Source organism: Procambarus clarkii, chromosome 90, assembly GCF_040958095.1.
Source record: "Procambarus clarkii isolate CNS0578487 chromosome 90, FALCON_Pclarkii_2.0, whole genome shotgun sequence".
Classification (NCBI taxonomy): Eukaryota; Metazoa; Arthropoda; class Malacostraca; order Decapoda; family Cambaridae; genus Procambarus; species Procambarus clarkii.
Window position 1 is genome coordinate 15,376,470 of NC_091239.1, and position 25,856 is coordinate 15,402,325.

The following is a 25,856-nucleotide window of genomic DNA, read 5'->3' on the forward strand; positions in this document are numbered from 1 at the left end:
TTGTGTCAGAACTCTTTGATGGCATTTTAAATATAATTTATTGTTGTTTTAGGAGGGGGCCATTGTAATTTTGTAAAGAGCATGTTCATACTCTTTACAAAAGTACATGAGTAAAGTTGCTGGCCCTTGGACACATAAGAACTTTATTCTCATTCTCTGTGGACTAGCAAACAGTTCTTTTGTTTATTGCCAAATTGATGATATGAAGAGAAAGAAATGGTGTTCTATAAAATGACACTAAAATAGCAAAAACACTACTGCTGTAATTAGATGAGAAGACATATCACTCATTTGTAAAAGAATTTCCTTAGAAAATTACAGACATTATTATTATACCTCACTTTATATCCCTACTATTAGGCAATGCTCCTGGAATCTAACTGCCATATAACTATTTGGGGTCTTGGTAGTACAGTCGGGTTCGTTACTCGACTCACAATCAGGAATCCTGAGTTCAAATCCCAATCGGAAAAGGAGTGAGTAATTATCAAAAGACGACACCAAGGTGGGAAGACTATGAAGTACCATCAAAGTTGCAGGATAATCAAATGGTGTTAAATATCACAAAAGATGCCAATACGAAAACAAAAGAACATGAGAAGGGTGATATCAAAGGTATCGAATTAACCAAGGATTCTATCGAGGGACAAGTGACCGCAAGTGACAGGTGGGAAGCAAGACACATACTGAAAGTCAGGACATTCAACAAGAATACACATGACTGTAAGAAGAACAATGCAGTTCGGACTATAAGGAGTAGTGCCCAAGATTTTCACATGTATGGCCACTATGTAACATCGCCAGAGCCGTTTCCCACCGCCGGTTACACTGGTAGGAGGAAGGCCAAGGGGACAGGCTTTAAGAGCACGCAGTTTGTTACCAATAACAGAAGACCAATGAACAAACCCACAAGGGCCGTGACGAGGATTCAAACCTGCATCCGAGAACATCCCAGACGCTGCCTTAATCTACTGAGCTACGACATGGTAAAAGTTGAAACTGAAGTTCTACTGAAGTTACTGGATCCTGCAGCCTCTCCGAGGCACAAACCAGGGTTTTACACAACTCGCCCCCATGCACTCGAGCTATGTCAATAGGCCATTCTCCCTCTTCGCCCTTACTTCATTACACACAGAAATCACAATTGTGTGATGCATCAAATGAACAAATCCACAAGGGCCGTGACAAGGACTCTATGCACTCGAGCTAATGACATAGCTCGAGTGCATGGGGGGGGGGGGGGGAGTTGCGTAAAACCCTGGTTTATGCCTCGGAGAGGCTGCAGGATCCAGTAAGTTCAGTAGAACTTCGGTTTCAACTCCTTTTACCATGTCGTAGCTCAGTCGATTAAGGCAGCGTCTGGGATGCTCTCGGACGCAGGTTCAAATCCTCGTCACGGCCCTTGTGGATTTGTTCTTTTGATGCATCACGCAATTGTGATTTCTGTGTGCACAGAAGACCAATGATCCTGCCAACAGGCACGAATTGAGAAATGAATGACTGTGTAGAAATCAGCATAGGGAACGCCTTTTTGGGAAATAGGACATGTGCAGATAGCCTCCTTAGGGGCAGTGTGTACATGCTAATATAAGGAAATACCAATATGGCTGAGAACTCAACAAAACTCTATCTGCTGGGGATGAGAAACTGCCAATATTGGATTTCTACTACCACAGGATGTGCAAGGTAGTTGGGAATGGTTCGGCATGTTTCCTTTTACCTAATACGCTGTTCATCTAGCAGTAAATACTATACTTGCCGGCATATAAGATGCGATTTTTGAATTTTTAAATGTAAAAAAAATTTACCTGCATCTAATGCGGCCGTATTACAGATGTGAGACCGAGCACCATAGACTAGGGAGCCGGACGAGCATACTGGGTAAGTTCGCTAGGCACAAAAATCGTTGCTAATAATAAAATATTGAAAAAAGACAAATTATTACAGTACATTGTGTTACTAATAATAAAATATTGAAAACAAGCAGAGTTATCACAGTCTGTTATCACAAACTTACGAAAATTGCTTTCGATATAAGTTGGCAGTTATGAAAGACGCTCACATCATCTCACCACCTTACCCAGCATACATAACCCACACCTGATATATGGCATACATCATTTAACTACTGTGTTATCTTTAAGAAACATTTATTCATTATCTAAATAAAAAATGTGCCTAGAAATTTGTAAGGAATGTTAAACTTTCATCCACCTGTCAGCCATTTGCAATGAGTGAAGGCCAACAAAACCAGTGCGCAGTGATGGTGCGCCGCCCTGATGCGACAATGCAAAACATCACATCCAGAAATACAAGTTTCACATCCTGTATAACAATTCTCTTGCCCAAAACATAAACAACTACACAGCTGATCTTAGAGAAGAGGTAAGAGTTGGGTACAAAATCCACTTTATAGTATCATTCAATAAATGTATGATGAAACATACCAAAATAGTTTTTTCTCCACAAAATATCCTTGTAAAATAGGGGTGTCCTATGCAAGGGTGTGTCTTTTACGGTGGCAAATACGGTAGGTGCCCGAGAGTTAGGCAGATGTTGTGGGCTTGCATCCTGAGGGAGAGTCAGTAGATCGACCTTAGGGAGACCTTGATATAGCCCTTAACTTGTATACTGTATATACAAAGGCTGCCTGTTCCCCTGGCAAAATGAATTACTATATTAATGGTAACAAAAATGAAAATTAAAACCCAATGCAAAGGAAAATACTTTGAATCACTCTGGTTTATCAAATGAAACCATAGCTGCTTTATTTTCATCGAGATTAGTATTTAACAAAACACATGATTTGTAATTAATATGATGTGCTATACATAAGCCTTGGCCTCTGTTGCACCACTGAAGGTCAAGGGTCATCCTAATTAACTATTTCTATCCAATTTCTAACAAACATTCACCAGCCCAAAATTCAATTTTATGGGTCAATTAGAGCCGGATGTATTTGCAAGAGACGATCAAACGTAATAAACGCCAAGAGGTATAAATTTTCACAAGGTCATATCTGAAGAAATGTTTGCCTCTGGGCAGTAATTTGCATAATTCACTTACCTTATTGAGAGCAACCAATTTACAGCAAATTTAAAGCTAAATCAAACACATCAAAGTGAGAAGAGTGTGTACACCTGATGTGGAATGTCGTGTATATCACATCTTAAAATCACCGAAAGTCGTTATCTTCAAGCAGAATACTGTACGTCAAATTACACTTCATTCACATGATTTTCAGTTCGAGGCCTTCTTCTCATCGAGAGGCTGTTGTGTCTCCTGAATGGCTTCTTCTCCCGCCAAAACTCCTTGCGTGCCGAACTCGAGCGGAGATCAAAGATATGCTTACATTTGTCTAAAATTTCCTGACCCATTTTTGTTTCGCACTCAAACACATAATCCTTAAACCGGTTCTCCCCTTGGCATGTTACCTGGATCTCCATTTTGCCTAGTTGAAAAAGAAGTCATAATTAGCATCTAATGAAAACTATGTGCATCTACTAAATATATCTAACTAAAGCAAACCTTTTCACAATATATCATTATTACAGTCAATGTCTCACAGGAAGCTGACTTCTCTCTTCAATACAGTTACTATGTATGAATAGAGAGGTGAACTCCATAAATTCCTGGGCTGCTTAGTGAAAACCTTAACTCTTCATCCAAATGTCAATGAGATTCATCATCTCAGTGTCATCTTGCACAAAGTTTGACAAATACTAAGAATCTTTTAACCCTTTAACAGTGCTAATTATATACATATATACAATTTTGGCCTAACTGCCAAATATTTACATTTTAAAGTACCGCATAAGATTTAAAAGTTCCGCAGCTACACACGGGTTCACATCAGCTTCCTCAAGGCTCTAGTAAACATACACCATTTAAAAAAAAAAAAAAAAAACGTGGGTACCATTCCCGAGTGCGAGAGCCTCAGTACTTAGTGAGCAACCAAGGCTGGAGCACGCAGCATGAGCTCACAGCACTGCTGTTCAGCTTGTGACCACAGCATTGCCTAACAATGTCAAATATATATATGTAACTGCTATTATTTAGAGAAGATAGTATTACAGAAGGGCTTGACTGTGATAAAGCCTCTGTACAATGTTCAGATATCAGTGAACATAACATTGTTCAAGATGTTCACAGCACTAGCCACAACACATTGCCATTGTTTGGTCCATCTAAGAATCTTGAAATGACTTCTCATGTTCCTTTTCAAAATAAACTTGTGGTAAATTATCTATTTACAGGATTTAGTGACCAGGATCCTGATAATAGCAGCATTGTGGTAAGAATTAGCAATGTGTTTACTAGTTGTGTTTTTGCGGGGGTTGAGCTTTGCTCTTTCGGCCCGCCTCTCAACTGTTTACTAACTACTTTTTTTTTTTTTTTTTTTGTGCATAGTATGGTGGGAGGAGGAATCTTGGTGAGGGAGGTGGTGTCGTCAGCTGTGTGAGTGTGGTGGCCACTGTTATTGTCCGACTCACTATACCAGCTTAGTGGTTGGATATGGTGAACACAAATGTAGATATTTATATATAATGTGTGTATATAGTGTAATAACAGCACAAACAGTATGCTGGGAGGAGCCATTTTGTTGAGAGAAGGTGTTGTCAGCTGGCTGGTGTTTGCCTCGTGTCATGCAGTGTATGATATCCACTATGCTCTTTGGACACCATACCACCTTAGTTGTATAGTTATGGTGAACGAAACGTGTAGATATTTATATATAACGTGCATATATATATATAGTGATAACAGCACACACAGTATGGTGGGACGAGGCATGTTGGAGAGTGAGGTAACGTAGTCTGCTAGCTGGTGTGGTGGTGCCCACTATGCTGTTTCGATGCACTATACCAGCTTAGTGGTTCGTTATGGTGAACAAAACATGCAGATACTTACATATAACCTGTGTGTGTATATATAGAGTAATAACAGCAAAACTATTTGTTTATTGCTTTATGAACATAATAATTTAATCACTAATATGCACACCATACTCTTGAGTATAGCGATGGTTAACACATTTTATTACATAAATACTGGTATATCACACTACACACTACTGAATAATATTACTACAAAAAAAACAGAGAAAAAATAAATCAGAGACATTGAAATAATCATGTAATAATATCTTTGTGGCAACTCCAGCCTGAGGTTAGGGTGGAGGAGACTGACCCCGGACGTGTACTCTTTCAACGCCTGTATCTTGCCAGACTTCCTCGCCCTATTACGGCCAAAATATGTCACCTGTGATTTTTGTATTTTTCCCATGATCAGGAAACAATCTTGGGATTTGTTTTTCTTGCGCACAGCGGTGTTGTTGCGTGTTATTAGCAGCGTGGCCCAGGAGTTAAATAGGTTAATACCATTACCCTCTTTCTCACTTTCATATGGCTAGGGAAGCACTAACACAGAAAAATAGGGAGCAATAGTGTGAAAGATGATCACATACACTATAAATAGCATTTGTTCCTTATATTATCCATATTACTGTATATATCATAGATAAACAAGCACTACCACACTCCAGTAAATTATCCACATGAGCATCTACCTGCTTCACAAAAATAAGTGTATAGCACTCCCCTGTGATTTGTGACATACAAAACCAATAAATACTTTAGCTCCTTCCTCACGAACTTGCCACCACCCAGTTACGTCCCCTTACTATATAAAATCACCGCTTCCAAACGCGCTCGTTTACTAATTTTCTGCCGATCTTCCTATCCTTGTCTTTCTCCAGATTCACTCAAAAACACTTGATACCAGGCAATCATCAAATACTTATTCAATATACCATAAGCATCTTAGTCCACTCTTCTCTAGCTTGTGATTAACTTTTGCAATCCACATCTTTCAAAGCATTATAATTCTTGACTTAATATATTGCCCTCACACCACACACACACTTCCATACCACACCATTGTTTCCCATTTGTAAATAGGCTATACACCACAACTTCTTCACGTGGGATGCACAAAGGATGAAGAGCGAATCTTTTCCTATATTACTTCCAACCACATATTTAACAGCACTAGCTACATTTCTTCTCTAACTCACTCTACACTCAACTAAGCTATGTGATGCAATTAGCTCTGCATCCTCCATAATACAGTGTTGGGAGAACAGGCTGAGACCTACCTTTCATCCTCCACAATACAGTGTTGGGAGAACAGGCTTAGACCTACCTTTCATCCTCCATAATACAGTGTTGGGAGAACAGGCTGAGACCTACCTTTCATCCTCCACAATACAGTGTTGGGAGAACAGGCTGAGACCTACCTTTCAAACTTCCACTCATTTGAGTGGAAGGCAAAGTAAATGTTTAGAAAACCTTGTGATAAAATTCATGGCAATTACTTCAGTTAAATACTGTAAAATTTAAAACGTGATCAAATGTAAAGTGCACTTGAACACTAAACGCCGGCAAACCTCCCACCTTTCCTCTCAGCCTTGCGACTGCAGTCAACCACCAATTCCATGTTATAAGTCACCGGGTGAGGAGAGCGAAGGGGCAAGAATGCTCCCCCTACCTTCTGTTGTAATGGGTGGATCTCAAGCTTTTCTCCAGAAATTCCTGAAATTTTCATATATTGCGTTAAAGACATTAAATTATCAACTCCCTATGGCTATTATTATGCTGTAGTAATTAAGTCACAATAATGTGATAGAAAACAAAACCCAATGCACATGTGAAATGAAAGTGAAGACGTCTCAGTCCATACTGTATGCTATCTAGTTTAAACACTTACCTTAAAACTGCTTCCTCCAATTTTTGTTTAGATCCGACTTTAAAAATGTCCAGGGTAGACCAAAGCAATGTCGTCCCTTTCATTTCACATGTGGGTCAGATTACTTATTATTGTGTTTTTCAAAAACCTTTAAAACTAAGAAAAAACGTTTTTTATCTTGAAAGTTAGTAAAGAATTACACAATTAGTAATTTCATAAGGTAATTTCATAATTATTAATTTTCATTAGCATTCAGCTATACCAATAGACATTAAGTTGCGTCAAGACACACTAAACGAACATACCGAGACAGGCTTCACATTTTCCAAACTTAAGCAGCCACATAACTTTGTATGAGCGATAAAGGGTTGCTTCCACTGTCGACATGTTATTCAAGTCCTGTGGAGTATCGATTCTTTTACCTGAAATATAATACAAAATATTGTTACACCTTCTTTTTCTACATCCTAGTTGGAAATGCTACAATGAAAAAAATCATCATAATACAGTAATGTAAAATAATCTATTCTAAAGTTATAGCTTAAATATTATTGATACCTTATAACCATTTACGTCAATATTTAAACAACTGTAATTTTGAAAAACAAATAGTGTAGACATAATTTTTTAATTATAGTTTATATTAGTCTGAGAAGATACCAAATGAATGAATGACCAAATGACAAAATAGCTCTAGTCTTTTATTTGATACTACCTATTTCATTATCACCAACTCCTCTGCTACTACTAAACTGGAACACTGAACAAGTCACAATTTTGAATATATTTGTTAAATTCTTAACAAAATCTTAAATTTTCCATGTAAATACTCATGCTGCTTTTAGGAACAACTAAATAACTAATGACCTAATCACAAAAGCTGAAGAACTATGACTTTAAACTCTGTTGAATTGGATTCCTTTATCTCCCGACAACATTAAAATATTTCCTACAACAGATCCTTTAACTATCAAATGGCAACTGGTTACATACTGTTGTCTCGTACGACAGCAAATTCGGTGCAATTTATATCGGCTAAGGTTTTCTCCAAATCCAATGCTATGCCTGGTTCATCTTCTTTTTCCAAATGGTAATCCAAGCCAGCATCTGAAAAGCAAGTCAATAATTTGAAGATAAAGAATAAAATAATGAATTTCCTTAATGTCAGTCAGTTCTATTTCAGCGACATGTGGCAGTTAATGTTATCACAACATCGTACTGTGCAACCTGGATTCAATTAACTATATTGTACCAACACCAATTCGTTGCAGTGAAGGATTCGTTTCAACAGAGATGTCTCCAAGAGGCCCATATTTGTGAGTGAAAACCAGGTTTCCCAAAATGAAAATGAACCATTGAATTTGGTATCTGATATTTGCTACATATAACAGTAGCCACACTATAACTTAGTCAAATTTTTCCACTGCCAGATACCTCCCAAGTGCGGTATTTCATGTTGGATATTGGAGGCCAGTGTTCCTTATTCTATAGATGCTGCTTATTGACAATGTTCTCATATTCAGCACAACAATATTATTCTGGTTTAATTCTACCCAATCATACTTTTACATCAAATCATTGGATTTCTAAACCAAAGAGTTTCTGAAGAGAACTTGGAAAAGTGATCATGTGTTATTACTTAGGTGAAGTAGTTACGGGGTATTCGTGCCCATGCCACCTCTTGGGTGACAATCTTCATCAATCAATCAGGTGAAGTACAGTAAATGTGTTTTGACCTTGACCAACAGCATTCATTGCAGTATAGCATCTAGATGGAGAAAACTAAACAACCCATCATGTGAAACGTCCGTGGGTATATCCATAGAAAGAACCATAGATAGGAAATGAAGTAGACCATTATCATCTCCCCCCCCCATGACTAATTACATAATACAGACTACCACATGCTTTACGGACACCTCGGGACCAAGATCAAACAAATAACTTGTTGTGTACCAATAAGTCGTTTGTTACTGTAAAAATCTAGGGGGAAAAAATTAGTTTGTACTCCCCAGTATGAGAAGTTCTGATTCGCTTATTAAACTGAAGATTATTGTTGATTGTGCATAGTTATTAAGATGGTACAGATGGTGGATGCTAAAGGTGTTGGGTTGACTTAGGTGGAGATTGATGAGGTACCCTCAGATGTTGCAGTACTTGTACCACTCCCACACTGCACTATCAATACCTTTCACCTTAGCTTTACTCACTGTCTTTCTATTATATATTACTTTATCAAAATCACTTCTAGAAAAATAAAGATAGTAGATTTAACCTTAATAATGCCTGAAAGCATAGTCTTGCCCACTTGATATTCAGAGCACACAATACTTCCTGGGCTCACACACTCCATCTTTTTTATTAGTTCACTTTTCTTCTCAAATGTCAGCACTGACCACTTTCTCTTAGCTTTACACCTGTAGAAGCTTTCACTGACAAAATGCTTGCATTTGGAGCTAACATGGAGCATGAATGTTCCCAAATTACACAGATACGTACAACATAACCACAGGAATAAATGCTCCAAGGCCTCGTGACAAATCAAAACAATGGGCTTATGACGTCACATGGACGCACCCAGTATGATCACTGGGTAAACTAGACCCATCTCCAAATCACTCGCCTCTCCTCTACCCCTTTCCTGACACCATTTCTCGGACAGGCATCAATTCCCGGTGTCGGTTCACTCTCGCCACTTTTCCACTCACCACTCACTCTCACTCATCACTCATTTTTATTCGGATCACCTGCTCGCCTCACCATTTCATCTCAAATTTATTTGGACTAACCAAAAAATGAATAACTGGGAGATACAGATAAATGGTGTCCAGGATGAATGTGGTAACCTGTACAACAGAACTTCATTAATTGCTGACTAATCAAAATACAGTATAAACAACTATAACTGTTAAATTCAGAAAATAAGATCAATTTACTCAAGGATTAATTATATGACACTTAAACTTACCTATTATTTTAACCATGTCTTTTCTCTTCGTTATTGTTCGATTGAGAATTTCTTTCAAAGTAATATCATAATTCTCTACCATTATTTTGCTAAATGCTCCCCCAGCTACAGTTCTGAAATAGATTACAAATTAGATAGACAAAAGACACGTGATGACAAATTTATAAAATGGGCTTCCAAAACACCACTATAAAAAATGTCAACACTTGTTTTGAAAACTGACAAAGTTACCAAATCCTCAAGCAACATTGTACATTTAAGGGACACTTACTATATGAACAAAATATATTACAAGTTTCCACATCTACCACTAAAGGGGGGCTACATAATTCCAAGATAAAATGACACCTCCAAAATCCACACCTCCCATTAATGGATCATCAAATCAGACCAAATTTGGCCAAAGGATCTCCCCTTCAAAAACTCATCGTTTTCAGAAAACACTCTGGATTCTGGGGGGACGGGGGGAGGCATGAAGGGGAAGCCTGTGAAATTCGAATTATAAGGCAAAGTACAGCAATTTCATAGTTCAATGGATGTTAACACTACCGCACTCTTCGAACGACCCTCGTGTCCGATTTTTTTCTCTCGAGTCTCGATTTGTATAAAATTCATTTATTATCCGATCGACTTCGGGATAGTTACAAAATGAGCGCCTTTAAAGTGCGCACAATTTGATGCCAAAATGAAAGATGTAACACGAAACTTGATGTCAGAACACTTGAATGATTATAAATACATTTTTGGGTCAAAATTTTTAAATATTTGTTAAAAATTCTATTTATTGTGCTATTATTATGGGACTAGTTTTAAAATGCGCGTCTTTAGATTGCGAACAATTTGATACCTAAATGAAAGACATAAATTTTCATGTTATGTCAGAAAGCTGGAAAGATATAAATAATATTGTACAGTAATGATGAGCGTCCAAAATCAAAATATTTGTTAAAATTCCATTTATTCCTCTATTACTGTATTATGAGACAAGTTTTAAAATGCGCGCCTTTTTATTGCGAACAATTTTATACCAAAATGAAAGACGCAACACGAAAATTGATGTTATCAAACTGAACAAGTATACACATTTGGCTGCGATGTGCAAATTGATGCTCGTTCACGGGTAACTTTAGGCTTTGCTAAAGGGAGTCACGCTTGGCTTTTGAACAATATATGCATATACAACACCTGCAGGGAATTTGATTGTGAACACAATGATACCAAAACGAGCCACGTAGCACGAGAATTAAGGTGAGAAAACTGAAACAAGTGTATACATTTGACTGATTTTGTGCGCTCAAGAGTAACTTTTGCCGAATTTAGGCTTTGCTGTGGGGAGTCACGCTTGGCTTTTGAACCTTATATGCATATACACCTGTAGGGAATTCTATTGCGAACACAATGATACCAAAACGAACAACGTAGCACGATAATTAAGGTGAGAAAACTGAAACGAGTATACACATTTAGTGTCGCCGAGCGCTCGCCCGCACCGCCAGGAGTAAGTTCGCGCATACACGTGGAGTGCACGCCCGGTGCGCGAAAGTGTTAAGAGTTTAGGCGAGTGGAAGGGCCAGAAATGCTTCTCTGAAAATTGTTGTGAAACTATATCTCCATAATTATTTATTAGAACAAATTCCCAAAATAATTTGTAGAAAATCTTGAATTGAAGAGTTTTGGGCATGGGAAAGATAAGACCCTGGATCATTCATCAGGCCCTAGGCTTAAAAAACGATCTTGAAGGGGTTGGATCCTGACAAACAGTGGTAACATCCGAGAAATACATAGACAGGTTCTCCTGGTAGTTATCCATCAATTAAGATAAAATTAAAATTTCACTCATAAATCACAGGAACAATTAGGATCTGGATGCTAACACCTTTAATATGGCTAGAGTTGTTATAAAGAACTTTGCAGATGGCCACAACATCACAAAAAACAGCTGATGCCTTGAGAAAACCATTGAATCTATTGTATTTAAAAAATATATTATGCTACATTTTTATTTAAATTTTGACATGAAAAAATTGAAAATTTGGTGATAACCAAAATTGGGCAAATTTCCAGAGATGCAGATTTCACACAAATCTGGTTTTAGTCCTGAACAATATAACCCAGATTTTTGGAGGTGCACCTAACTATATGATATTGAAGCATATACATACTAGATTCAAAGGTAATATATTTAAGCCTTCCTTAGATAGCAACCAAAGCATTGAAAACTGAAGCATTTATAAACTGAATCAAAAAGGCTTGAAGAGTATAATGAGATAAGAGCTACCTAGAGGGTTCTCAGCCATGGACATCCCATGACAATTAAAAAGATGGGTGTGGCTCCCATGAGAAAATAGGATATTATGAGCTAAGAAAGCAATAGATATAATGTACATACAACCTGAGACATGAAATCTTTAATACAAAATCAAATATATCACTTCACAAGACAATCATTCTAAAAAACCAGCGTTGAAAGAAATGAAACACCATTTTCTGGGTGAGACCCAGAGACTATGCAGAGCTATCCAGGCTGATATGTAACTACAGTATTAGCTGTATTAGCTTTCTGGCATCAGTCAATGTGCATGGAGTTCTTGCCTACCGGGGACCACGAGCCAGAACCTGGCCCCCTCAAGAGAGGCACGAGGAGCAATGGCCTATAGAAACCCCCCTGTGTGGTTGGGAGCACTCTATGTCTGCCATCGACCGGGTCTGGCACCTAGAAAGATAGGCGCTCTAAAACAAACCCCTATTCTGGTGAAACTATTGCTACCGAAAGCCGAACGAGTGGACAGAACTCCCCAACGTAAATTAGCAAACAAGCATGACGTTATGTTGCCATGCCACTGTCTGCGCAACCCCACTTCCCATTAGGGGAAAGGGGGAGCCTCAGACCCTTGCACTGGCAATCCAACCGGCAGTTCTTCGACTGGATGTCAAAAACATGCGAAAACACTGCCGACTGGAAGGAGGGAGGGATGCCAGGGAGCCTCCGGGTCTCACCCAGAAAATGGCGTTTCTTTACATTCAACGCTGGTTTTCTGGAGGAAGCCCCATCGGCTCCCCAGAGCTAACTACCCAAAGACAAGGAAAAATACAGGGACTTACCCGAGAGGCAGTTCTGAAATGCAGTTCTCTTTACAGTGAGGCAGCAAGGTGCATAGTCGTGACAACTGGCTGCAACCGCTGACCCAATGCAACGCAGGCCCTACGAGGTCCAGGGACATTGACAAGGTAGCGAATGGCCAGGACCCTATTCGAGGTCCTGGTCAAGCGACCAACACCCCCAAGTCCGGGTCCCTATAAGCAAAGCACGGCAGCCTCGGAGCATCCGGGAAAGCAACCACCCTAGCACATTGCAGCAACCTAGCATGCAATGCCTGAGCTGCCTGCACCCAAACAATGTCATCAGTTGATTGGGTGAACTGAGTCACAAACAATCAACAATGCTCGCAGGTCTCTGGGTCGAAGGTGTCACCGACCCAACAGGCAGCATGACGAAGGCAAAAACAATGAGCGTTGCCCTGAGACAAGGGAACAGAGCAACAATTAAACTCGCACGAAGCAAGAGGGAACCCAGGGGTCGCATCCATTGGACTCTGTGCGCCCCGCAGGGTTTCCCAGGGCCATTAGACTGGTATTGCTAAGGGTAAGCCCAGGCAGGGTACTGTTAACCGGCACCTAAGTCTACCAAACAAACTTCTAAAAAGTGAACCCCTGGGACGTGTCCACTCACAGGGGACAAGCAGGGGGGGTACCACCGAACACCGGAGGTAAAAACCCTAATATAACAGGGGGGGCAAGGGGCACAAAGGCAGACATCCCTACCAGGCAGAAACAAAAAGGAAAAGAAAAACCCCACAAGAGGACAACGTACCCAGGAGGAACAGAGCCAGTCGCTGTAATAGGTGAAAACTAGCTGCGCAGTACCCCATGCCCCACCAGTGCAAAAACTACCACTTACCCCAAGGTAAACAAAGGAGGAAACCCCCAACACACTCGGGGCGGTCAATCACCGAGCAGCAAAAGACCAACAGAGGTAGACCCCAAGGTGACTTGTGGAAGATAACCCCAATCCCCAATGGCAGTACTTACAGGGCACTCAGGGAAGGGAACCCTAAGCACATGCAGCCCGAGTACTTGTGAATATTACTCCCAGCTCACACGTCCATGCCACAATCACATCGGCCAAAGAACTGCAGGGGTGAATCGCTGGCACGGTGGGTCTGGGGCTCCCCCTTCCCTGCGTCAGACATGCAGCGCAGCTCGTGTGACGTCATGCTAATTTGCTAGTTTTCACTTGGGGAGTTCTGTCCACTCATTTGTCTATTTTAGTCGTTTTAACCAGAATAGGTGTTTGAGGCACTTACTTTTCTGGGTGCCTGGCCCGGTCGATAGCAGACAGAATGCTCCATCCAAATCCCATGTGCATTTCTATAGGCCATTGCTCCATGTGCCTCTCTGAGGGACCAGGTTCTGGCTCGTGGTCCCCGGTAAGCCTAGAACTCCAGTCACACTACCTGATGCCAAAATCTAATGATATACCTATCAGCCTGGATAGCTCCAGGGAGCTGAAGGGCCTCCTCCCAGAAAACCCATTTTCTCCAAGCCACTAATACTAAACCATGATATGTAAATACTCTTTACGTGGATTTTCATGCCTCCTGGATGCTAGTTAACAATAGCAAAGAAACTTTTAAAAACTTTTATTTTGGCATCAAAATAGCCTGCTCAGTCTATGGGTTAATGTCTGTGGTTCTGGTAGGTACAGTATGCCACTGTCTGTGTCCTGTCTTGTATTTGACTGAGCTGGTGGTAGTCTTGACATTTTTAACCAGTCTTCTCCTCTTTCTCTTGCTAACAAAAATCTTCCTGACATGCAGAGTTAGGGCCATTTTCATAATGGCGTTCTTTTAGTTTTATTCGCCTGGTTCCTCCTAAATGAAAACCTGGTAATCTCTGACAGAGTACACCTAAAGATTACACTAAGCTACTGGTTAAGAAAGTAAATACACAAACATTAACTGTAAATAAACTGAACTTCAACGTACAACGTGACTACGATGTCCTGTGATGGTTCACGGAAATCCTTCTTCTCGACTAGAGCTAGTACATTGAACCCAAATTTGTCAATTACATCCCGGTTACGTAAAGCCTGGAAGTCCCAGTCAACCTGGCCATCTTCTTCCGCAATGTGAAGGGCATATCGCTCAACTCCACCCCTGGAATATTGTCAACATATAAGAATAAGAATAAGAAAAATGAAAGTAAGCATTGTACTGCACCATATACACACATCTCTTTGGTCGAGAGATTTTACTCGCGTTTTCAACAATAGCAAAACTGGGATAAGCACAGCTTTTAGTTTCAACTTTATGTATTTTATTCTCTCATCAAGAGTACTTTATTTAATAAAACTCTTCAAAATCCTGTTCAGTACTTCAGTAAAGAGTGCCATGCTTAGCGATGATGGCACACAACCCTAAGGAAGAAACCTAACTACAAAATCTTAAGTTTTCCTCAAAAGATTATGTAGCAGTTCTTTAGTAGTCAATGCTTAAATGACTTCAAAATAATGAGTATTTCAATGAAAATTTTGTAGTAAAATTTTTGTAGCATGTTCCTTCATACCTTTATTGAGTCATATTCAAATGAGTTTGCAGAGGGGAAAACTTATGAATTTGTGTATGTACAATGAAAACAACATATACTTTGATGGTTTTGAGCCAAAAAATATTCATGCTATCCACCAGCAAATATGGCAGGTGTTCTCCAGTATCCGTCTTACCTTAGAGGTGGTTGTCTATTTTCTTTGGTATACAGCCAGCAAATGAGGCCGATGAGATCAATTACCCGTGCTTGATGGCAGTTAACAACAGACACAACCATTGGATAGCTTGATACAGGGTTATCCCCAAACAGCAGAAAAATATTGATACAACGGGCTTGAATATTTGTATGAGTCTGTGAAGAGAGAAAAATAAATCAAGAATTATTTTGGCTACTCAACTGGTAATTTGTTTATTGACATTTTATTTGACTTTATAATTTATTCAAGGATGCCCTTAATTCAACCTCTACCAGATCTTCACTCTCAATGTCCAATCCACTGTCATTGTAGTTCCAAAATTTGTAAGTGCTGCACTGGGCATCTCACTTTAGTTCAAGATCCAACCCGTTTTCAAGATTTCCAGTCCCCATGTCTATGCATATATATTTTTTTAACTTGTATCATTACTGTAGAGTACTGCAGTTCATCTCTCATACATACTTATAGACAGATACTATGAATCTATCACTAATTTTCATTTTATGTATACAATACAACAGTGGTGTTTAACATTTAAGTGTACAGTATTGTTCACCTTACCAGTACAATCAAACCTATTTTGATTTTTCTAATTTGCCTCGTTAATTGTATAAATGATTGTGTATAGTCATACAGTATTATATTTTATATCCTAATAATGCTTCATAAAGATTATTTCAGATACTCAGTGATTTGTTATCAAACTAAACTACTGTACTGTATTACAAATTATGCCAAAAATAACTTTAATCATGTTAATTATCAAAAACTCGATAAAACACTAATGCAACTAACCGTGCCATCAAACTTTGCATATTCAATAAATGGATTATTAAGACCATCAGGATATTGCTGTATCAGACGGGAGAGGAGAGAAACTGGTGTCTGTCGAGTTGCAGACGAGTCGGGGCAACTGTTAGAAGTTATCACAGCTTTACGGGAAAACAGCTCGTTCAGCTCCGTTTCTGTTAATTAAATTGTACCTTTGAGATAGTAAATACAATGCACCAGAAATCAAGAAAAAATATTCAACTAGCAAACATTCTTACATTCAGCACACAGTACATGATGTTAGCACTGTACTACTTTAAGAATCAATTTTATCCAAGAAGTTATTCTTTTTGTATATCTGAATAGTTCAAATAGGAAGGTTATTCCAAAGAAAGCTATTTTAATCATCAGAAATATATATATATATGATAAAGGCATAAAAAGATTTATACCAAACCAGAGACGCAGAGCTAGAAAACAGGATTGGTTCAGCAGATATTGCATGAGGGCCAGAGACCAAAAGACCCAAAAATCTAATAAACATAAAAAGCGGCCAAACCCTCAAACAAACCAATAAAACATAGGAACAAGAAACAACTACATGACAGTTAGAAAAGAGGTAGAAGAAATTGAGAAGGGGATAGTGAACAAATGTAAAACAGAACCAGGCCTATTCTATAAATTTATTAAAAGCAAATTTCAGGTAATGAATAAAATTAGATTGAAAATGGGAAACAGATTCACGGAGAATGAAAAGGAAATACAGTAAGTGAAACACTAAACAAACGGCTCCAAAGTGTGTTTGTGCAAAATTAAAATTTCAGAGTACCAGACACTGAGAATTCCAGACAACAACATAAGAACACACAGAGGCGTCTAGAGACGAAGTGGAAAAAATACTCAAGGAGCTAAGTAAGAACAAATCAGTTGGCCCAGATGGAGTTTCACCATATGTTCTGAGAGAATGTGCATCTGAGCTCAGCATTCCACTTCAACTGGTTTTTCAGTCATTTCTGTGTACAGTACAGTAGTCCTAGCAGATATATGGAAAAAGGCTAACATAGTTTCAATCTGCGAAACTAGCAGCAGGGAAGACCCACATAATTATAGACCCATGACATTGACAGTATGGTAGTCAAAATATTAGAAAATATAATTAAGATTCAATGGGTAGAATACTTGGGGAGAAATTATATAACAACACAGACAGACAGTATGGTATTCGATGACAAAGATCCTGTGTAACAAATCTTAGTTTCTATGACAGAGCCACAGATTTTACAGGAGAGAGATGGTTGACTGCACTTATCTGAACCTAAAAAATGCCTTTCGACAGACACACACACATATAAGAGGTTGTTCTAGAAACTGGAATATACTGCAAGAGTAACAGGGAGTTTTCAAACACGGATAAAAAAATTTCTGACAGCAAAATGCGGGCAGTAATCAGAGGCAATGTATCAGACTGGAGAAATGTCACTAGTGAAGTAGCACAGAGGTTCAGTTCTTGCACCGTTAATGTTCAGTGTCTACATAAACAATCTACCAGAAGGAATAAAGAATTATATGAACATGTTTGCTGATGCTGCTAAGATACTAGGGAAGATAAGAAACTTAGACAACTGTCATGCCCTTCGAGAAAACCTGGACAAAACAAGTATATGGAGCAATACTTGGCAAATAGAATTTAATGTGAATAAATGCAATGGTATGGGAATTTGGAATAGGAAAAATAGACCACACAAAACCTATAAATTATGTGAAAGAGTGTTAATGAATTCTGGTAAAGAAAGATATCTAGGAGTGGTTCTAGATAGAAAACTGTCACCTGAGGACCACATAAAGAACATTGAGCGAAGAGCCTATGCTATGCTTTCCATTTTCAGAACTACTTTTAAATATTGTACATGGATATGAAATATATACTAAAAAAAATTTTCTTGATCATTGTGAGACCAAGGTTGGAATATGCAGCGGTTGTATGGTGCCCATATCTTAAGAAGCACATCAACAAACTGGAAAAGGTGCAAAGACATGCAACTAAGTGGCTCCCAGAACCGAAGGACAAGAGCAACGAGGAGAGGCTAGAGGCATTAAATATGCCATAACTAAAAGATAGAAAAAAAAGAGGCGATGTGATCATTACGTACAAAATAGTAACGGTAACTGACAACATTAATAAAGAAGCAATCTCGAGATCTGGAACTTCAACAACGAGGTCCTGGATGTAAGCTAACTAAACAAAGCTACTGAAAAATCATTAGAAAATTCACTTTCATAAACAGTGTGGAAGACAGTTGGAATAAGCAGGCAATGAGTCACAATAACGTGGCTGAAGAAATCAAGCAATCACAATCGACTTGAGAATGGTCCAGGACGGACCGAAACGTCGTCGTCCTTTCACCTTCTAGTGTGTGGTCTGGTCAACAGTTGGAATAAGTGAAAAGGTAGTAAAGGACAAAATTGTCATTGGGTTTCAATGCATTACAGTATATAACAAAGAGTGCTGGAAGATGGGACACCACAAGTGTAGCTATCATCCTGCAACTACACTTGGGCAAGTACCTTAAAAAAAAAAAAAAAGGACAAATAGCAGAGAAGCGGAAACCACGGCCATAATGCTTGAGTAGACTTCTGGGAAGCACGGAAACACTCCCAGGATAAAAAACCTGGTATCGGGGATAAAAAATCTGGTATCCAGTATAAAAACCCTGGTATCGGGAATAAAAGCCCTGATATCAGGGATAAAAACACTGGTATCCAGGATAAACACTCTAGAAGCACCCCCACCCCCCACCTTACCAAGAATACACCCAAAAAACAAAATGTGCAATAATGGACCCAATTGGGTTACGTAATAAACATGCTAAGCTCAAGCAGTCACTTCGGTAACTGCCTGTGCTTAGTCACTTTGGGCTACGGTCACGATCCTATGGGCTGTGACAAGAACCCATAGGATCTGGCATTCATACCCAAGGGCCCAGAAGAACATCAGAGGAAAGGGGCCCCACACAAAATTGTGCATGATAGCTATGCAAGAAACACATCCAGCAAAGCTGCCAATGAAGTTCCTAGGAAAATAGGGGCACAAAGTCAACACTAAACACTGGAAGAGCAGATGGGAGTGAGGGCATTACAAAACAAATAGGGTGGAACTGTTTTAGCATTGTAGTGAGAGAGCATTTAAAGTACTGAAGTGATACCAAAGGCCAAACTACCCATAGTAGAAACAGGCACAACACCAGCAAACCATCTTATCATACTCTTAAATTTCTCGGCCATGACTTGTACACAGTTAGGTATACTTACTTGAACCAACCTCCAACACTTCTCCATTCACCCTGATTTCAGTTTACATTTTTCTGCATAACTTTACCTGAACTTCCTTCGGTTCCATTCACCTTAAGCAGTCTTCACACACACATATAGACAACATTGTTAATCCTCCACAAAGTTTACACTGACAATTTTACATTTAACAACAATTATCATAATCATATACTATCATCTTTAAAGACCTGATATTATATACCATCAACTGGAGCTGGATTATGCCTCCACAGAACTCTCTTGACTTTAGAGGCATTCTTTTTTTCTTTACGCATAATCTCCAACCTTTGGGCAGTGTAAGACCTCTGCCGATGACCCACAAAGTCCATATCTGGAAAAATTATACATATTGTAAATATCAGAATTCACTCATTTGTATAAAGCACAAATACTGTATTACAATTTAACCCTTAAGCTGCTACAGTCTTAATGGGCTTAATAGACTGGGTAGTTCGGCCTTTGGCACAACTCCACTGTGCGCAAGAAATAAATAAAAAATAAATTGTCTTATAAAAGTGTTCATTTGTGTTCCCTGATCACTGGGGGTGGGGGGTGGGAAATCGTAGCCGACATATTTTGGCCTTAATAGGGTGTTGAAGTCTTGCAAAATTGAGGCGTTGACAGTAATTGTCGGAGGCAGTCATCTCCGCCCAAGCTATCAGGCAGGAGTTGCCACAAAAATTTTATTACCTAATTATTTCAATGTTTCTGATTTTTTCTTAGTCTTTTGCAGTAATATTATTCAATAGTGTGTAGTGTGATATATTTATATAATAAAATGTGTGAATCATCGCTATACTAAATGTATGATATGCATATCAGTGATTCAATTATGTTCATAAAAAAAACAAATACAGTAGAACCTCAAGTGACGACCACCTCAAATGGCGACCATTTTGGGTAACAAACGCCCCGATTGCCGACAATTTGACTCGTTAGGCGACCACTCGTTTGAATAACGTCAACACCACAAGGTGGGGTCGGGGGCTGCTTCTCGCACATTCTCAGACGCCTCCTACGATGCAAATAAATTTTTTCTTTGTTTAAAGATGCCATTGATGCTGGGATGTTGCAAAGCAATGACTTTTTGTAGAAACATGAAATGAACTTTTTTAATGAAAGAACAAATGTCAAAAAGGTTCGTTCGGAGTGCGACAGGTAGGCTGCTCCATGTTTCTTTAAAAAAAAAAAAAAAAAAAAAAAAAGTTAAAACAATTTGAAAAACGGACAAATGCCATATAGGTTCGTTCAGTGTTTGTCGTGTAGGCTGCTCCATTATTGAGAAAAAATGAAAAATACAAAAAAAATGGAACACATTTGAAACAAAGATTGTCATAATGGAACAGCCTACCCGACAAATACTGAACGAATCTTTATGACATTTATCCGTTTTTCAAATTGTTTCATTTTTTTTTTATTTTTATTTTTTTTTATTTAGAAACATGGAGCAGCCTACCTGCCGAACACCGAACAAACCTTTTTGACATTTGTTCTGTTTTTCAAAATTCTTAATTTTTTTCATTTTTTTTTTCATTTTTTTTTTTTTTTTATAAGAAACATGGAGCAGCCTACCTGACAAACACTGAATGAACCTTTTACTATACAAAAAATGAAAAAAAAAATTGAACAGATTTGAAGAAAGAATAATGTCATAAAGGTTTGTTCAGTGTATGTAAGGTAGGCTGCTCCATTATTTAAAACTTTGAATATCATATTGATGTTTTTCGGTGGTAGAACGGATTATTTGTACAGTACAGTATTTACATTATTTTCAATGGGAAACTTTGTTTTGAATGACGTAGGTTTCACATGACGACAGAACGGATTAAATTCGTTATTCGATGTACGACTGTAGTTTTGCTGTTATTACACTATATACACACAGGTTATATATAAGTATCTGCATGTTTTGTTCACCATAACGAACCCCTCAGTTGGCATGGTGAGTCAAAACAACAACGAGTGGCCATCACACACCAACCAGCAAACACCGCCACCTTCTCTCCCTCACCAACACTCCTCCTCCCACCATACTGCTTTTGCTTTTATTCACTATCAACAGACATTATATATAAGTATCTACATGTTTTGTTCACCATAACTGTACAACTAAGCTGGTATGGTGAGTTCAGACAATAAAAGAGGTCGCCACACAGTCAGCCGACACTCCCTCCTTCCCTTACCAAAATGGCTCCTCCCAACATACTCCTTTAGCTGTTATTACGCTATATATATATATATATATATATACATGTTATATATATCTACATATGTATTCACCATAGTGAACCACTAACCTGGTATGGTGCATCCAGACAGTAACAGGTTGCCACAGTCAGCAGATGACGCTACCTGCCTCTCTCACCAAGATTACTCCTCCCACCATACTATGCACATTGCTGATTATCACTACAAACCTGCTATTATCAGAATCCAGTTCATTTTTATGACAGGGGTCTTCTGTAATACTATCATCACAAAATAATAGCAGGTAGATACATATTTTGACATTTTTAGGCAATGCTGTGATCACAGGCTAAACAGCAGTGCTGTTAGCTCATGCTACGTGCGCCAGCCTTGTTGGCTCACTCAGTATTGAGGCTCTCACACCCGGGAATGTTACCCACGATTTTTTTTTTTATGGCGTCTGTTTACTAGAGCCCTGAGAAAGCTGATGTAAACCCCCATGTAGTCGCGGTTTATATAAATCGTGCGTGGCACCCTCAATTGTATATATACGATGTGTACGGTTTAGTGACAGTTACTCAAATTGTATATATACAATGTGTGCGGTTTAAGCATTGAATGTAATGAAATGCCACTTTCTCGACGAGTCCCGGAAGCTCCTCGGCAACCCTCCCTCCCTGCAGTTGGCTGTTTTCGCATTTTAATATTCAGCCTCTGAATCGAGGTTGGGTAGTCGGGACAAGGGGTCTGGGGCTTCTCCTTCCCCTTCCCAGGTAGGGAGAAGATGCACAGATAGCGGTGCGGCGGCAGTTGTGACATCATGCTTGTTTGCTTATTTTCAGATTGTGGAGTTCCGCTTGATCTTGAGGTTATCTTGAGATGATTTCATGGCTTTAATGTCCCCGCTGCCCAGTCCTCAACCAGGCCTCCTCCCCCAGGAAGCAGCCCGTAACAGCTGACTAACACCCAGGTACCTATTTTACTGCTAGGTAACAGGGGCATAGGGTGAAAGAAACTCTGCCCATTGTTTCTCGCCGGCGCCCGGGATCGAACCTGGGACCACAGAATCACAAGTCCAGTGTGCTGTCCACTCGGCTCCCTCGATAGTTCATTGATAGAATTGATAGTTCAGTTTTTAGTACCAATTTTAACCAGGTGGAGTCTGCTTTGGGACGCCTACCTTTCTGGGTGCCTATCCCGGTAGACAGCAGACATAGAATGCTTCCAAGCACATGGGGGGTTTCTATAGGCCATTGCTCGTGCCTCTCTGAGGGGGCCAGGTTCTGGCTCGTGGTCCCCAGTAGGATAGAACTCCAATCGAATTGACTGATGCCACAGGCTAATATATGCATATTAGCCTGGTATAGCTCCAGGAAGCTGGAGGGGCTCTCCAGCCCCCCCTCAAAGGTATTTGAGGGGCAGAGAGCATAGATTGAACTACAGGTTCAGCCTATGTTTATATGTGGGATGAAATGAAGACACTCAGGTAGCTGATAATGTATAGTAAATCTAAATATTTTGATTCATAATGTTACCTGTGGCTTATGTGTACAGTACAGTTGCCTGGTGCCATGGCCCAATCTATTCAAATTTGTTAGTGGGACTGGAAGAAATATGCATGCACATGGTGGCGAGTGGTCTTTGTATGAATAGAGCAAACAAAATATTTAGGTTACCTTGAGGTTACCTTGAGGTGCTTCCGGGGCTTAGCGTCCCTGCGGCCCGGTCGTCGACCAGGTAGGTACGACTAGGTACACTAAGATCCCATACAAATAATAATGGATCAACTACAAGGGGACAATTAACCCTTGTGTTGCTCAGGGCTAATTAGCATTTGTCACCCACAAACACATACCCAAAAAAAATATATTTTTTCTTCTAAACCTATTAATTTGTGTTCTCTGATCATGGGAAAAATAATAACAAAATCGTAAGTGGCATATATTGCCCGCTATAGGGCGGGGAAGTCTGGCAAAAACCAGGCGCTGACTCAGCGTGCCTCCCAGACGGTCTGTTGCTCCCAGCTGTCAGGCAGGAGTGGCCACAAAGAGATAATTACCTAATTATTTCAATGTCTCTGATTGATTTTTCGTAGTTTTTTGCTGTAATATTATTCAATAGTGTGTAGTGTCATATATTTATATATTAAAATGAGTGAATTATTGCTGTACTCAAAATTATGGTGAGCATAATGTTGATTAATTATTATGTTCATCAAACAGTGAACAAATACTTTGTCAGTTATTACACTATATACACAGGTTATATATAAGTATCTGCATGTTTTGTTCACCATAACGAACCACTAAGTTGGTATTATGAGTCAAAAAGCAACGAGGAGTGACCGCAACACACCAGCCAGCCACTCACTGCCACTCACTCCCTCAACACCTCACTCACCCACATTCTCCTCCCACCATACTGTTTTTGCTTTTATTCACTATATACAGTGGTACCTCGGAATGCGATTGTCCCTGTATGCGAGATTTTCGGAAGGCGAGGTGTATTTACTCCAAAAATTTGTCTCGGAAGGCGATGGTTACTTCGGGAGTCGAGTTTGAACGCGAGTTTGTTGATACGCGTACAGCCGACCTAGCGCGTGGTCGTTCGGCGATCGTCGCCCCTCTGCCCCGCTGCCCCTCAGTTCACCATTGTCTCGCGCGCAGTGACTACCCCCACATCAATTCTTGTCGTGAATTTTCAGTGTTTTGTTGGATTTTTGGTGATTTGTCTATACAATTTGTTATTATATATCTCACCATGAGTCCCAAGAAAGCCAGTGGTAAGGATAAAGGCCAGAAAGCTCATGTGAGGATGACAATAGAGCAGAAACAAGAGATCATTCGAAAGCATGAGAACGGTACACGTGTTGTTGATCTTTGTAGGCAGTACAACAAAGCGACATCAACAATATGCACTATACTTAAGAAGAAAAATAAGATTATGAGTGCTAATGTGGCAAAAGGAGTAAGAACATTAACGACACAAAGACCACAAATACTTGAAGAAGTGGAAAAGTTGTTATTAATTTGGATACACGACAAGGAGTTGAGGGGTGATAGTGTTTCGGAGGCCATTATTTCTGAGAAAGCCAGGGTGTTGCACGAAGACCTTCTAAAGAAGATCCCTGCAACGAGTGATGCAGAAAAGAAAGAGTTTAAGGCAAGCAGGGGCTGGTTTGAAAAATTTAGAAAGAGAAGTGGTATCCATAGTGTTACAAGGCATGGGGAGGCAGCCAGCTCAGACAAACCAGCCGCTGGACGATTTATTGACGAATTTAAAGAGTTTGCAGAGGCTGAGGGATACCTACCGCAACAAGTGTTTAATTGTGACGAAACAGGACTGTTTTGGAAAAGAATGCCTAAGAGGACATACATTACCAAGGAGGAAAAATCCTTGCCTGGACACAAGCCTATGAAAGATAGGTTTACGCTTGTGCTGTGTTCAAATGCGAGTGGCGATTTAAAAATTAAACCCTTGCTAGTGTATCATTCTGAAAATCCAAGGGTTTTCAAACAGTATAATGTGCAGAAAACCCGTTTGTCTGTGATGTGGAAGTCTAATAAAAAAGCATGGGTGACTAGGCTTATTTTTTCGGAGTGGGTGAATGAAGTGCTGTGCCCTGCCATAGAAAAATATCTGCAGGAGAAACAATTGCCACTCAGAGCCGTGCTTCTCCTTGACAATGCTCCTGCTCATCCTCCAGGCTTGGAAGATGATTTGATGCCTCAATGCAATAAATTCCTCACAGTTAAATTCCTTCCTCCTAACACCACTCCTCTAATTCAGCCTATGGACCAGAAAATCATAGCGAATTTTAAGAAACTGTATGAAAGGGCACTTTTCCGGAAATGTTTTGAAGTGACTGAAGCCACAAACCTCACCCTCAAAGAGTTCTGGAGAGAGCATTTTAACATTTTTAGTGCTTTAAAACTCGTTGACAAAGCCTGGCAAGAAGTGACTCAAAGAACCCTGATCTCTGGCTGGAGAAAATTGTGGCCTGAAGGTGTGAGAGAACTAGACTTTGAGGGGTTTGAGCCTATAAATGAT

The 25,856-nt window shown here is 39.5% G+C and overlaps 1 protein-coding gene across 1 annotated transcript in view; it reads right to left on the reverse strand.

Moving 5' to 3' along the window:
• Positions 1 to 2,525: 2,525 nt before the first annotated feature.
• The window catches only part of Sin1 (SAPK-interacting protein 1), a 31,747-nt gene continuing 8,416 nt past the window's right edge, over positions 2,526 to 25,856 (reverse strand). Inside the window, exons 3-11 of the mRNA XM_045728234.2 lie at positions 19,822 to 19,950; positions 16,314 to 16,483; positions 15,498 to 15,673; positions 14,761 to 14,931; positions 9,716 to 9,828; positions 7,741 to 7,854; positions 7,053 to 7,169; positions 6,456 to 6,593; positions 2,526 to 3,451 (exon numbers count right to left, since the gene is read on the reverse strand). Coding sequence (XP_045584190.1) covers positions 3,219 to 3,451; positions 6,456 to 6,593; positions 7,053 to 7,169; positions 7,741 to 7,854; positions 9,716 to 9,828; positions 14,761 to 14,931; positions 15,498 to 15,673; positions 16,314 to 16,483; positions 19,822 to 19,950 — 1,361 coding nt within the window. The 3' untranslated portion in view covers positions 2,526 to 3,218. The remainder of the gene's footprint in view (positions 3,452 to 6,455; positions 6,594 to 7,052; positions 7,170 to 7,740; positions 7,855 to 9,715; positions 9,829 to 14,760; positions 14,932 to 15,497; positions 15,674 to 16,313; positions 16,484 to 19,821; positions 19,951 to 25,856) is intronic.